At 51.3% G+C, this 15180-nt stretch overlaps 1 protein-coding gene across 3 annotated transcripts in view; it reads right to left on the bottom strand.

Moving 5' to 3' along the window:
- The window catches only part of SMOX (spermine oxidase), a 38480-nt gene that overhangs the window by 1514 nt on the left and 21786 nt on the right, over positions 1 to 15180 (bottom strand). For all 3 annotated transcript variants that reach the window (XM_045529035.1, XM_045529038.1, XM_045529036.1), the window contains exons 2-6: positions 12589 to 12822; positions 8114 to 8340; positions 3332 to 3505; positions 2420 to 3179; positions 1329 to 1489 (exon numbers count right to left, since the gene is read on the bottom strand). In XM_045529035.1, coding sequence (XP_045384991.1) covers positions 1329 to 1489; positions 2420 to 3179; positions 3332 to 3505; positions 8114 to 8340; positions 12589 to 12796 — 1530 coding nt within the window. In that variant the 5' untranslated portion in view covers positions 12797 to 12822. The remainder of the gene's footprint in view (positions 1 to 1328; positions 1490 to 2419; positions 3180 to 3331; positions 3506 to 8113; positions 8341 to 12588; positions 12823 to 15180) is intronic.

Genomic DNA, 15180 nt, shown 5'->3' with positions numbered 1-15180 from the left:
GACCATGCACTCCGAGCAGTGAGGCTGTGTCCCACTAACACGGAGCCCACAGAGGTTGTTACACTAACGGGGTGTGTATATTGTGACAGAGTGCACAAGCTGCCTACTTCCACATCCACCCCTTCTCCGTTTTCTTCCTCAGTAACAAAGCCCTCATTCTTAATTGGGTTCATTGCCATCCAGAATAAAAATGATTTTGCCCAGCCTTTCCAGCAGCTAGATGCAATCATGTGACTATGTTCTGGCCAATGAGCTTTGAGTGCACTGTTGCTAAGAGACACCTGACTCAGCTCCAACAGTTCCCCTCTTTTGCCCATGGGCTGTTCCTCCTTCCAGCCTAAGATGCAGATGTGAGGGCTGGAGCCTCTGCAGCCCTCTTAGGCCACAAGGTGGCATTGAAAATGGGAGCCAGATACTAATGATACCTGGTCCTTCCAACTGCCTCCAGATTTCTTTTTGATTCTCCCTGTTTAAGACACAGTTATGTTTATTTTGCTTTGCTTTTTTGTTACATGCACTAGTCCTAACTGATACAGGTGACAAGAGATTTGCTTTTTAGGAGGATGGCTGTGGTAGCAGCAAGGGCCTTTCTGCAGATGTCTCTCTCAGCAGGACAGGCACAACACATGTTAGTTGACTGAAATTTCCTTCACCAATTACATCAAAGAATTATTTTAACTATAATTCTGTTGAGGTTTTAACATTTATTGTCTGTGTACACTTGGTTGGGGAAATTCAAATGTCCTTTATGGGAACCAAAATATATATTTCTCTCAGATTTACTGTTTGTTAGGTATGCAGCTGACATAAGTTTGAGCCTTGGTATTCTCAATTTTACTTTCTAAAACATATTGAGAAAACATTTCCATTGAAATCAGTGCTGTCCAAGAGAACATTCTATGATGCTGGAGATGGTCTATGGCTATATAATCTAATATGGTAGTCACTAGCCACATGTGGCTATTGAACTTGAAATGTGACTAGTGCAACTAAGGAACTAAAATTTTAATTTTATGTATTCATTTAAATTTTAATTAATTTAAATTGAAAGTGGCTGATAGCTACCATACTGGCCAGCAAGGCATGGAATGGCTCAGTTTTCATAACTTCAAGAAAGCATGTCAAGTTTCCACCTGATTCCATTTTTTCTTCCAGATGTTAAGTGCACATTTTCTTCTTGTTTTCTCTTTCATTAGAGGAGCTACTCCATCTCTGCCTCACCTTAGCACCTCTTAGTGAGCATGACCCTTCCCCTCCTCACCCTGGACCAGGCACACACACAAGATACCCCCCACACTCCACACTCACCAAATGCACCCCACACTCACCGCCGTCTTAGAGCTCTCTGCGTACGGCAGGGGCTTGGCCAGCTTTTCCACATCTGCCCCACTTGAGCCCACCTGCGTGTACGAATAGGAGCCTCGGAAGTAGGGGTTGCTGCCCCAGGCCGAGCGCAGGATTCGGCGAGGTTTTGGAATGTTTGAGTTCCCTGTTGGGGAGTCAGAAAAGCCAAGGAGAGGGACGATAAGAAATGGCTGTACACAGGAGACATCCCTGAATGGACACCCCTCACTCCACCTCTAGGGCCCCAGGAAGACCAGGCTGCCGGAGGGAACATGGAGGATGGGGGAGGAGAGAGGGGACCAGGCTCCAGCTGTGTACCCAGTCAACACCTCTTTGCGACCCCCAGCAAAACACTCCTTATCTCTCAGGGCCTTAATTTTCCTATCTTAAAAAACATTCCAGGCCGGTGTGGTGGCTCACGTCTGTAATCCTAGCACTCTGGGAGGCCAAAGTGAGAGGATTGCTCGAGGTCAGGAATTTGAGACCAGCCTGAGTAGGAACGAGACTCCTTCACTACTAAAAATAGAAAAAATTAGCCAGGTGTGATGGTGTGTGCCTATAGTCCCAGCTATTTGGGAGGCTGAGGCTGAGGCAGGAGGATCACTTGAGCCCCCGAGTTTGAGGTTGCCGTGAGCTAGGCTGACGCCATGGCACTCTAGCCCAGGCAACAGAGCGAGACTCTGTCTCAAACACACACACACACACACACACACACACACACACATTACAGATAATCATGTTTCCCCTTCTAACATCAGGGATTCTTGTGAGGCCCTCCTAGTGGGTGAAAAAAACATTCACCCAAAAGTATCAGAGTAAAACATCAATCTAACTCTCAGCAAGCAACAGAGAATGAGTAGGAAATGGGCATCTGGCAGTGACGTCTGAGATTTTTACCATCAGCCCTTAAAAAGAGAAGAAACGCAGTGCCCATCGTTTTGAGTGTCTGGGAGTGGCAGCAATTCGGGAGCCCGAGTCCGGGCGTGGCGCCCCGCAGTGGCTCTCCCGGAGGGCACAGCACCCGGGCCTCGGCGCGGGCGCGGGTGGAGGAGGGGCCAGGCGGGAGCGGGCGCACCTGTGAACTGACGCAGCATCTCGGTGCAGATCTCTGCCACCGCCTCGTCGTCGCACCTCTCCATGACGAGGGCCTCCTCCCCGCAGATCCAGCCGCTCAGGACGTGGCCGTAGCGCTCCGGCGGGTAGAGGACGTCGAAGCCGCAGATCTTGCGGTACCAGAGCTCGGGCGGGTAGGTGAGGGTGCGGCTCTCCGCCTCGTCCTCCCACACAAACTGTAGGCTATTGCACTCGGGGCCCCAGAAGGGCTCCTCGAATTCCAGAAAGATCTTGTCGGTGGTGCCGATGCCCAGGCGGTGGATGGCGGCCACCTTCTCCGCGGGCAGGCCCGGCCGGAAGAAGCTGGTGTACTGCCTCTTGAGCACGCCCAGCGACACGGTCACGATCACGTGGTCCGCTGGGATCACCTCGCAGTCCTCGCACTCCACCAGCACCGGCCACCGCTCGTCCTCATCCCGCCTGCGCCCCGGGGGCTCCTCTCCTCCCTGGCTGCCCTCCCCGGTGTCGTGGTTGTGGTCGCCCTCGCCCCGGGGCTCAATCTCGGGGCCCCGGGGGCGGGCCGAGGCCTGGTCCCAGTGAATGCAGCGGACCGGCTTCCCCAGCTGGATGACGTGGGCGGGGATGCCCTCGGCCAGCAGCTCCACGACCCGCATGAAGCCCGAGGGGATGACGTGGTGGGCGCCGGGGATCTCGGTCCACTCCCCAAAGGCGCTCAGGGACACGTCGTCGATGCTGTGTGAGCTGCTCTCACAGCTCTCCACCTGCAGGAAGACCCAGGGAGAAGCCAGGTGACCGCTGGGGCTGGGCAGGGGGAAGAGCAGGACCTCCGAGCAGCGTAGCCCTCCTTGGACCCAGTCGCCCCCAGAATCAGTCTTCCTCACTCTGGCACCTGTACGCGACACAGCAACAATACCTTCAGGTACTGCTGGATCATGGCGAGCTTCAGCCTCTTGGTGGCCTCCGGGTCGTCAGGGTCATCCCTGATGCGGTTGCGCACCTCCTCCCGGGTGAACACCCCCACGCTGTTCTGGCTTTCAGCGTTGACAGGTTTATCGTGACGGAAGAACTCCTGGGTCAAGTTATAGACCTGCGGGAGACACCCCAGGAGACTGAAAACACTCGCCCTTATCATGCCTTCCTCTCAAAGCAGGGGGGACCCATCTCAAAAGTCACCAGCTCCCAGGTGTCCCCCAATGCTGCACTGAGGCTGTGCCCAACAGAGCCAAGTTCAGGGACCAAGAGCTGCCCTGGGCTGCCCGCTCCCTGCCTCCAGCCCGTGCCTGGGGTGGGATGGCCCAGGCTCTCTTGCTGGGCCCTCACTTAGAGCAAAGTGAAACAGTTGGTACTTATGGGAAAGAAACCACCCCACCCTCCATGGGCTCTGCACACGTCTACATGGGCCCCATCTCCCACTGGAGAATGTGGATCTGCACACATTTACCTTTTCCAGGAACCATGCCCACACCTCTTCCCCTGCCTCCCCTGCCTCCCCTGCCACCCCTGCTACCCCTGTCCAAGCGTGTCTGCTTTGCTGTCTGCCAAGAGGACAGTCTGGAGCTGTGGACTGGCCAGTGTTTGGGGGGAGAGGGAGCAAAACAAGGCTCTGAAATCTGATCCATTGGAGACCCCACCCAGGGCCTGCCCAGACCATACAAAGTATCCCCTTCCCTGTGGGCCTCAGCCAGGGTAAGGAAGATGGGATGAGGAGGGGAGGGAGGAACACAAAAGGCATGATCTCGAGGAAGCCTAAGTGTGCCGAGGAATGGAAAGACACTTCACTGGCATATTTCAGCAGAACTCCAACCCATACATAGACAGATGATGATCAGTCCCTTGGAACAGGGTCCCAGTGCCCCCCAACCTGCCTGGTCTTGAGCCCCCAAACACTAGGCAGGTCTCCCTGAAGAAATAAGCCAGTGTGGAGGCAGGCATGGGATCCCCAGAGACAAGGTCTGAGCCCCAACACCCACTGGGCTCTGTGCAAGACACAGGCCGTAACAGGAGCAAGACAAACAGCCATCGGCCCCTGTCCTCACTCAACTTAGGGAGACATTCCACGACTGAGCTGCTTCTACATGACGCGCTGCAATAGGAAAGAACCCAGAGACTGTGAGATGAACCCAGACAAGCCTGCACCATCGGGAGACGGCTAGGCTGGTAGTGGGGCCAGGAAGCACTTCAGAAAGAGGAATGGCATACTCCAAGGTGAGAGAGAGACAGAGATGCATTCAGGAAATTTGAAGTGGCTTGGTCTTGCTGGAGTGGGCAGCAGGGAGACAAAGTTGCAAGAGCCGACTTTGGAAAGGCAGGCAGGGGCTGGGGCATAAAGCACTCAGAGTCACTCCAAGGGCTCTGGACTTCATTCAAGGCCCTAGCACCTGGGAAAACTGGATAGCCACATGTAGAAGACTGAAACAGGACCCACAGATTTCACCTCTCACAAAAATCAAATCACGGTGGATAACAGATTTAAACCTTAAATGGGAAACAATTAGAATTCTAGAAGAAAATGTAGGAAAGACTCTTACAGACATTGGTCTAGGCAAAGAATTTATGAAGAAAACCCCTAAGGCAATCGCAGCAACAACAAAAATAAACGACTGGGACCTGATTAAATTAAAAAGCTTCTGCACAGCCAAAGAAACAGTCATGAAAATAAACAGACAGCCTACAGAATGGGAAAAAATTTTCGCATACTACACATCAGATAAAAGACTGATAACAAGAATCTATTTAGAACTCAGGAAAATCAGCAAGAAAAAAATCAAACAATCCTATCAAAAAATGGGCAAAGGACATGAATAGAAATTTTTCAAAAGAAGACATAAGAATGGCCAAAAAACGTATCAAAAAATGCTCAACATCCCTAATCATCAGGGAAATGCAAATCAAAACCACAATGAGATACCACTTAACTCCGGTGAGAATGGCCTTTATCAAAAAATCCCAAAACAACACATGTTGGCGTGGATGCGGAGAGACAGGAACACTCATACACTGCTGGTGGGAATGCAAACTAGTGCAACCCCTATGGAAAGCAATATGGAGATACCTTCAACAGATTCAAGTAGACCTACCATTTGATCCAGCAATCCCATTATTGGGCATATACCCAAAAGAACAAAAGTCATTCTTTAACAAAGACACCTGTACCCGAATGTTTATAGCAGCACAATTCACAATCACAAAGATGTGGAAACAACCCAAGTGCCCATCAATCCACGAATGGATTAGTAAACTGTGGTATATGTACACCATGGAGTACTACTCAGCTATAAGAAATAACGATGATACGACATCTCTTTGGTTCTCCTGGAGAGAGCTGGAACCCATTATACTAAATGAAGTATCCAAAGAATGGAAAAACAAGCATCACATGTACTCACCAGAAAACTGGTTTCCCTGATCATCACCTAAATGTACATCGGGGAAGGATACCAATTGGATATCAGACTGGGATGGGGGCTGGGGGGAGGGGATGGGTGTATGCCTACATGACGAGTGCGTTGCACACCCTCTGGGGAATGGTCATGCTTGAAGGTGCAGACCCGGGGACGTGGGGGGAGGGAGGGGATGGAGGTATGACTACATGATGAGTGCCAGGCGCACTGTCTGGAGAATGAGAACGGACGCGCTTGGGACTCTGACTCAGGGGGATGGGTGGGACATGGAAAATGTATATAACCTAAACTTATGTACCCCCATGATGAGCTGAAATAAAAAAAAAAAAAAAAAAAAAACAAGGCCCTAGCACCACTGAAGGGCTGCAAGCAGGAAGGCGGCATGGTCACACGCCCACTGCTGTCATTCCTAGGACACTGGCAAATGGAGGCTCCTTGGCTGGGTCTCTGTGGCTGAGCAGATTAATGATTTGTTTCCCTTCCTAAAGGGAGTGTGAATTCAGTCGCACACATTCACAGGAATGTCTGTCCTGCCCCCAGCCCTGGGGTACGCCCCGGGGCCACAGGGTGAAGGAAGGGGACAAAGACTACTGATGTCTACCACTTCCCACCCCCACCACTCCACTCAAGGGAAAGGCCTCCACATGAGATAGAAACATGAATTAAACATGTCTCTGAAGTCTAACTTACAAAGAAGAAAATGAGTTAAATTGTTCTGTCTTTCCTCCATACAGTCACGAGATGCGGGGTGTTTAGCCTTAGCTGGAGTCCTCAGCAAATTCCTCACCCAGGACCACTGCCAAGGGGTCAGGCTTTCAACTTGCCTCCTCCTCCCTGGGTTTTTCCCTTGGGTGATAAGCAACGTGGTAGCCAGTCCTCAGCTTGTTAACTAGAGGCCAAAATGCCCAGCGGAGGGGTAACAAATTTAGTCTATCAACATCAACGTGATTCTTTGTGTCAGCCACTGACTAGGACAGTCTTCACAAAACATAGGTTTGTCAGGTGGGTGCAGTCTCCTCTCCCGGGTTAACTGACATCTTCCCAATGTGATCCAAGGAAAATAGGACAGGTCTGTGACAGCTAATAATACTCATCCCAATTCTCATTAAGCACTTTTAAGTGCAGAAGTTGATGATGATCTACTTTTAGGGACTTTTAAAAGAATAAGTCATGCTACTTGCAGTGGCTCATGCCTGCTGTAATCCTAGCACTCTGGGAGGCCGAGGCGGGAGGATCGTTTGAGGTCAGGAGTTCGAGACCAGCCTGAGCAAGAGTCAGACCTCCTCTCTACCCAAAATAGAAAAAATGAGCCGGCCATGGAGGTGCACCCCTATAGTCCCAGCTACTCGGGAGGCTGAGGCAGTAGGATCGCTTAAGCCCAGGAGTTTGAGGTTGCTGTGAGCTAGGCTGACGCCATGGCACTCACTCTAGCCTGGGCAACAAAGTGAGACTCTGTCTCAAAAAAAAAATATATATATATTAATAAGTTTTTAAAAATCTAAATAAGAGAAGGATGTGTACCATTGCCACTGCTGTCCAACACTATACTGAGATACTAACCAGTGCAATAAGACAAGAAAAAGAAATAGTCTATGGCTATGCTAGCCTATACAGTAGCCACTAGACACTGGTAGCAATTCAAAATTAAATAAAATTAAATATTTAGTTCCTCAGTTTCACTAGCTACATTTCAAGTGCTCAAGAGCCACATGTGGCTAGTGACTACCACACTGGATAGTTTTAGATAGGTCTAAAACATCCCCACCACTGCAGAAAGTTCTATTGGACAATGCTGGTCTGAGGATTAGAAAGGAAAAAAAAAAATCTCGATTTTGTGTAGGATTATACACATTAAATTCTAAATTAGCATTAGAATATAAATTAATATAATTAATAGATATACTATTAGATTTAAAATAATTTAGCAAGGTAGCTAAAATTAATATGTAAAATCAGTTATATTTCTATATACCAGGAACAATTAGAAAATAAAGTTTTTTAAAATTGCCATTTATGACAGTATTCGAAACAACAACAGTAACAACAATCACCACCACCCAAGTACCTAGTAATAAATCTAACAAAAGGGCTTTTGAAGAAACATTTAATCACACATATCAATAATCTTGCCTAGCACTTTTCCACTCATCATGTTCATTATCCTCACGTTGTCCTGTTTTTCCAAAGGCAGGGCCCAGAGAGTGTGCAAAGACACAGTCAGGCTCATAGGAAACCTCCCAGCCCTCCCAACTCCCCCAACACCCTCATGCCCAGCTGCTCTGCTCACACCTCACCTCGTTGTATAAATCGCTGAATTCCTCAACCACGTCCTTGGGGATCCTGCGGCCGTGGTCGGTAAGGTAGCAGGCCACACCATTCTTGGAATACAGGCTGATGCGGCCCACGCTGCGCTCCCCATCTGTTGTCTTTTCCAGGAGGCCATTGGCTTCTGCTAGATGATAGACAGGATTCCCATGGGAGCCATGGATCCAGGTGGCTCCCAGCTCAAAGGTGGCGTGTCCTGAGAGTGACAACAACAGGCCCTTAGAGGAGCAGGGCCTTCTCCAGAGAGGACCAGCCCACAGTCTCCTCCTCCTTCCTCCAAGAGCTTCCTTCCACCCCCCACAACAGGGCAGAAGGGCTTAGAGTGCCCCTCTGGTGACCAAAGTCCTTAGTGAAAAGTTCCCAGTGAAAATCTCTTTATAGCAGAGATAACTGCCACCCTGAATGACTCTGTGATTTGTGTGAGAGTCACCTCAGTGGACCAGTTAGAGAAGGCTGTCCTTTTTCTAAGGTGACACCAGATACCAGACCCCTGTTCCTCATGGGTGCCTCCCTACTTGGGAGATGTACTGTGGACCCCTGAGGGTCTCAGTGAGACAGCAAGGTCCCCATCTGGGCTTCCTCCAATTCCTCAACATCTCCAGTGGCCCCAGAATCTAAAGACTTTTCCCAGACAGAAAGTAGTGTACCCCACCCTCCAGATTCAGCACAGGGCACAAGAGAAGAGCAAACATTCCAGTTTGGAAGATTCCTCCCCAAAGTCTAAAACAGACTTCCAGGGAAAATTAAGCTCGCTAATCCTCTGGCACAGGAGGCAGAACCCTGAGCGTCTGACTGCACCGTGGGGGCAACTCCTGGGTCCAAGGGGGGCTGGGCCTGGAAACTAGTTCTACTACCCCATCCCCACTACTACCATGTGCTCTGAGGCAAGCTTCCTCTGTGCCTGGGCCTCAGTTTCCTCTTCTGATGCTGCAGGGACTATGATACATTTCTCTTCTTCCCTGCCTAGCTCCCAAAGAAGTTGAAACAATGAAAGGAGAATAGATAGGAACATTTTTTGGTGTTTTGTTTTTGCAGGCCTGATTCAAGATATGTGTGCTCAATTTTTTGCCAAGATAGTCACAATAATTCATTGTACACACACCCCTTTGCAACGTGACTTTGTCGTTCCTCCTGTCAGGAATTGGAGTCTGTGTCCCGACCCTTTGAATCTGGGCTGGATTTGTGACGTGCTGTGATCAACAGAATGCAGTAAAAGTGATGTTTGTGGTTTCAGAGCCCGTGTCCAAGGGGCCTCATGGCTTCCATTCTCACCATCCTAGAATGCGACAATCATGAAAGAAAACCCAGGCTTTTCTTCCATCCTGCTGGAGACATGTGGCCTAGTCAAAAGCCTGTGTCCACCACCAGACAGATGGGTAAGGCCATCTTAGACAAAGCAGCCCCAGTCAAGCTGCCAGATGACTGCAGCCATGTGGGGAAGCCTAGGCAAGGCTGGCAAAAGAAACACTTAACTGAGTCCTGCCCAAATTGCTGACCCCCGGAATTTGAGCGAATAAAATGTTATTGTTTTAGGCCATTACATTGTGGGGTGGCTTGTTATGCAGCAATAGCTATCTGATACTCTACAACAAACCGCAGTATTACTCTTCACCCCAGAAACTGGGCATTCTTCTCTTTCATGCCTTCCCTTTCCTGGGCTACTCTTCTTGAGACAGGGTCTTGCTCTGTCACCCCAGATAGAGTGCAGTGTCGTGATCATAGCTCACTGCAACCTGAAACTCCTAGCCTCAAGCGATCCTCCTGCCTCAGCCTCTGAAGTAGCTGGGACTACAGGTGGGTGCCACAACACCTGGCTAATTTTTTCTATTTTTGGTACAGACAGGTCTCCCTCTTGTTCAGGCTTCTCTTAAACTCCTGACCCCAAACGATCCTCCCACTTGGGCTCCCAGAGTGCTAGGATTACAGGCATAAGCCACCATCCCTGGTCCTTGAGCTACTTCTAATCAAATTGCCAAGTTACTAAATACAACACTGTGTGTCTACATGTACCGAAAATAAGAGAAAACACAATAAACCTAACACATCAGCCAACAAGACAATTTCCTGGTAACTCTGGAAGAAGAGGCAGGAATGCCCCTGTGTCCAGGAAAAGTGGGCAAACTGGAGGGCACCAAAAGCTGGAAGCCCAGTGCTCTGCTTGCTGTGGGTTCCTGGTGGGTGTTGAGGTAATTGAATTTACAACCCTCCTTTACAGCCTCAGGCTTGGCACTCCCTGCCATGTCTTGCCTGGTTTGAGGTCCCAATAGGAGCAAAAGGGGACTGGCACTCTGGGGAGGGACTCAAACCCTTCCCAGAGCACAGGAGGGGGCATCCATTCACACAGCCACTGGGCAGCCTTTCCAGCCTCTGGATGCTCAGCAGAAGCAGGAAAGAGGTAAGAAGTTCAAGATCAGGAGCAAGGTCAGTGCCCTACCTCTATGCCCAAGCTCTGCAAGGCGGCAGGAAGCCCAGAGCCATCTGAGGATGTTTCCTGCCCTCTCCCACACACCCCTCTGTCTCTGCCATCCTTGCCACACCCCTGTATCCAAAGGGCACCAGGCACCATCTCCATACCTACCCCATCGTGTCCTTGGAGCCTCTGGCCCTCAGTCCCTGCTCTCACCACTGGCAAGTTCACAGCTATCATTTCCTGGTGCAGCAGATCCAATTGCAGCTGGGCTTTCAGCCCTGCATGTCTGCACACATGACACATGCACACACACCCCTGCCCTCAGTGGTCTCCCCTCTCCCAGCAGGGTGCCGCCTTGATCTTCCTCACATACGCTGTACAGCTCCCTCTTTCCTCTCACTACCTACCCAACTCCCATGATCACCAAGGCCACCCAAGCTCTCTCTTCCTAGGGAGCCTTCCCACCCAATCAATAGATCAATCAATTGATGAACTGTGTAGCCTCTCAGCTTCCTGCAGCACCCTGCCTAGTAGCATCATTCCCCTTCGTGGCACGTCCCAGCTGTCAGCTACCACTGAAACTGGGCCATTTGGCTTCCTTTCTTCTGTTTCTATGTCAGAGCCTGAATGTCTCATCAAGACTGGAGAATCATAAACGGAGCCCTTGCTTCCCTAAGGTGTCCAGCCAGCCAATCGGGTGTTGGGCACAGAGTCCCGGGGCCTCCCCCCTGGCTGCCCCAGGTTTACAAGTGCTTTGGACGGTGCTTTCCCCTCACTGCCAGCAGACTCTCCTGTGTGTGCCAGGGGAAGAGTGACACAACTTCACGTACGCCTTCCAGGCAATGCTCTAGGAGAAGATGCTTAATGTAATCAGAGTTTCTGCAAAAAGAAATTCCCCATGTGTCATCAACCTCTGCCAATTCTACACCTAACCAGTTACTTCTCTGAGCAAGTGGGCACAGTCACTGCTGGCCTTGCTACCTGGCATGGGAACAGGCACTGACACAAAATCTCCAGAGGGTCCATGTAGCCCACACACTCCAGACCACCATGTGTGGTCATTTTCACGGTCCCCACCCGCTCAGCCCACTGAATAGTCAGACCCCCTGCTGGCTGACCTCCAGCTGCATTTCAGACAATGTCCTCATTCTCTAGGACCCCTGGCAAAAATCTGCCCAACCCCTGGGGCAAGTCTCTTATGTGGCTGCTTTCTCCAGGGTCCTCATTACTCTGCAACCTGGACAGATCCACTTTCCAGACAGGCCCAAGACCTGCCTATCACTCGCAAAGAGAAGGAGGCCCCAAATCCGCTTCCACCTCTGTTAACCGGAGCTCCCTAGGGCTAGCTCTCAGTCATGGTACGTTAATTCACACCCAGAAGTTAATGACTAGGCTGGGTGCAGTGGCTCACACCTATAATGCTAGCACTTTGGGAGGCCAAGGCAGGAGGATCACTTGAGGTCAGGAGTTCGAGATCAGCTTGAGCGAGAGCGAGACCCCCATCTCTACAAAAAATGGAAAAATTAGCCAGGCATGGTGGCATGAGCCTGTAGTCCCAGCTACTCGGGGGGCTGAGGCAGGAGGATCACTTGAGCCCAGGAGTTTGAGATTGCAGTGAGCTATGATGATGACACTGCACTCTAGCCTGGGTGACAGAGTGAGAGTCTATCTTAAAAAAAAAAAGAAAAAAAAAAGTTGATGACTAATAGGAACTTGCCCAATTCCACTTCTTGTGAAATAGAAACTGGCCTACCCAGGGCCACAGAGCGTTGGTGTCCCCTTCCTCCTAAACACTGTGAACCCCAGGCGAGCATCAAGCCAGCATTCTGCAAAAATGGAGATCAGAGACCCACCACGTGCACCTCGGAGGGCTGCTGCGAGGGGGGCAAAGGAAGTTTCAGGAAAACGCCCAGGCAGGACGCATGATGGAACAGTTATCCCAGGCAAGGAACTAAAATAATATTTCAGGCAAAGTCAGGGACTAGGGAACAAAAGGATGACCTTGGGAGGTGGCTAGGCTGGGCTGGCACTTACCAAGTTTCACGCTCTGCACGCGGCCTCCTATGCGGCTGGAAGCCTCAAGCACAGTGACATCCGTGAAGCCCTGTTCGAGAAGTGCTTTGGCTGCAGCCAGGCCAGCCAAGCCGGCACCAATCACCACCACACGAGGCTGTCCCCTTCTCCGAAGGCCACAACTGAGAGGGTCATCCGCACTGTCGCCACTGGATTCACAACTTTGCATACCGTCCGCACTCGCCTCCTAGGAACCTGCGGGGGGCGGGGGGTGGGGTGGTGTTGCAGATCACCTGCCCTGCCTTTGCTTCCCACCTGCCCCAAGGGACACGCACAGGCTCCCGTCACACTCTGCCCTCTGGGGGAACCTCAAGTCCCCGCCTCCCTCCCTGAGAACCTGGATAAGAAGAGCCACCCCCAAAGGATGAGGAAGGGAGGAACGGGGAGCCAAGGGGAGGTGAGAGGAAGGGAAGGAAACAGAAAGTAAGAGACAGATATAATTTGGGACCCCACCAGTGGGGAGGAGACCTGGGAGCCCATCCCCAGCCACGTAAATCCTTAATCCACCCTTAAACCTATTAGGCACCGCCTCTTCACTGACCACAGACCCCAAAGTGGAGACAAAAGATGGCCAGTGAGGAGATGACCAAGAGAAGGCCAAAGTCAGACTGACCCCAGGGCTGCTGGTCCCAGACTAGCCCAGCCCAGCCCAGCTGCTATGGTCTAGCTCGTGCCACCCCCAAGGATGCTCACACAGACCCCAGGATACCTGCACGGACCCCAATAAGCTCACGCCAATGCCAGGATACTCACACAGACCCCAGGATACTTGCACAGACCCCCGGAGGTTCACACCAACCCCCGGATACTTGCACACACAACGCTGGACCCTCTGCTCTCCCTCCCTCGCCTGCCTCTCCTGGGCACTGTCTCTCTCTTTCTCTCTCTCTCTTGCCCCTTCTCTTCTCCTCTGGCTTTCTGTTGGTCTTTCACAGCCTCAATGAGGTGGCAATTTGGTGGGCAGGACATAGTCCCGCCCTCCCCCCAGAAAGTGCCACGAGGCCAGCATCCAACAAGCCTGCTATTCCGGGTAGGCTGTTTTCCCCAGCCACCCAGCCCCTCAGTCACCACAAAGCAGCAAGGAACCCAGGAAACGATGGACCATGAGGACCTGTGGCACCAGAGGCCAGACATGAAATTGACAGTTACACTAAGCCAGTTTGCTCAGAGACGCCAGACTAGGGGAGCTGAAGGCCAGGAGTCCAAGGGGTCCCTGAATTTGGCCCTAGGGCTAAGAGAGGCTGCCATTCTCTTCCCAGAATGACCAGGATGTTTTGGAGGCATCTGGGGGCCATCCCCAGGGGAGGGCCACTCAGCTCTGATCCTGTCCTTGTTCCTTCCCTGATACAAGCAACTGAGATTCCAGTTGGCTTTGCTGAGGTTTCATTGGCAGAAGTCGCAGAATCTAACAGCATCCAGGATCTGACAGGGGACAAATGTGGGTGGAGGACAGCAGACAAGGGGCATATAAAAAAACTGTCATCCATACCTACTAAAGCTTCGCATGACACAGCAATCTCACTCCTGCAAATACCCCCAAGAGAAAGAGGGCATGTTCCACCAAACAGACATGTTAAAGAATGCACATAGCAGTTTTATTCATAACAACCCCCAAACAGAAATGTCTGAAAGGTCCATCAATGGGAGAAGAGATAAATACATTGTGCTTTGTGTGGCATCTTCATACAATGGAATGATCATCAGCAATAAACAGAACGCAACTATTGATGCTCTCAACAACACAGACGCACCTCAAAGACATGACACGGAGCAAAAGAAGCCAGAGATAAAAGAGCACATGCTGTATGACTCCACTGACAGGATGTTCAGGAAGAGATAAAGCGAATCTGTGAAGGTGGACGTCAGAAGAGAGGTCATGAGGAAGGGGACATGACTGAAAAGGGACAGGAGGAGACTTGATGGGGTAGAGGGAATACCCATCTTGATCTGAGTCGTTGCATGTATACATATAAAGATGCATTCAGTTGCACGTTTAAGATGTGTGTAATTCACTGTATTTATGTTTACCTGGATAACAAGATATGCATCCCTGCCTTCCAACCAAGTAATCCACCACCAAGGCCGGCGCACTGACTTCCCTCTCAGCACAGCTCAAGGGCTGACCACTGAGGTTTCCACGCCACTTGCACAGCGTCCTCCAACGTCATTCATCATAGGTTTAGCAAAGGGGCTTTTTCGAAACAGGGTCAGGCCAAGAAGCTGCTCCTCGCACCTCCCTGCCCCCTTCCACCTGCCAATGTGAGATGCCACGACGATGCCATGCCAGGGCCTGGACAGGAATACCCCCGCCCCCTCAAACGCCCTCCAAACCCCCTGCGACCCAGGCCGGCGACTCGAGCAGAACCGGTTTCCAAGAGGGCCGGGAGGTGGCGCCCGAGGCCGGAGCCCCTGGGGCAGCCTCCCCGCTCAGAGGCAGGGGCTCCCCGCCCCCTTCCAAGAGAGCCTCTGTCCCTGCCTTCCCAGGGGACCAGGCCCTTTCCTCTTCCCCGCTCCTCTGTCCTGACTCTCGGCCCCTCTCCTCCTGCCCCCAGA

This window comes from Lemur catta, chromosome 17, assembly GCF_020740605.2.
Source record: "Lemur catta isolate mLemCat1 chromosome 17, mLemCat1.pri, whole genome shotgun sequence".
NCBI lineage: Eukaryota > Metazoa > Chordata > Mammalia > Primates > Lemuridae > Lemur > Lemur catta.
The sequence above is the reverse complement of the archived record's forward strand: the minus strand, read 5'-3'. Positions and strand labels throughout refer to the sequence as shown.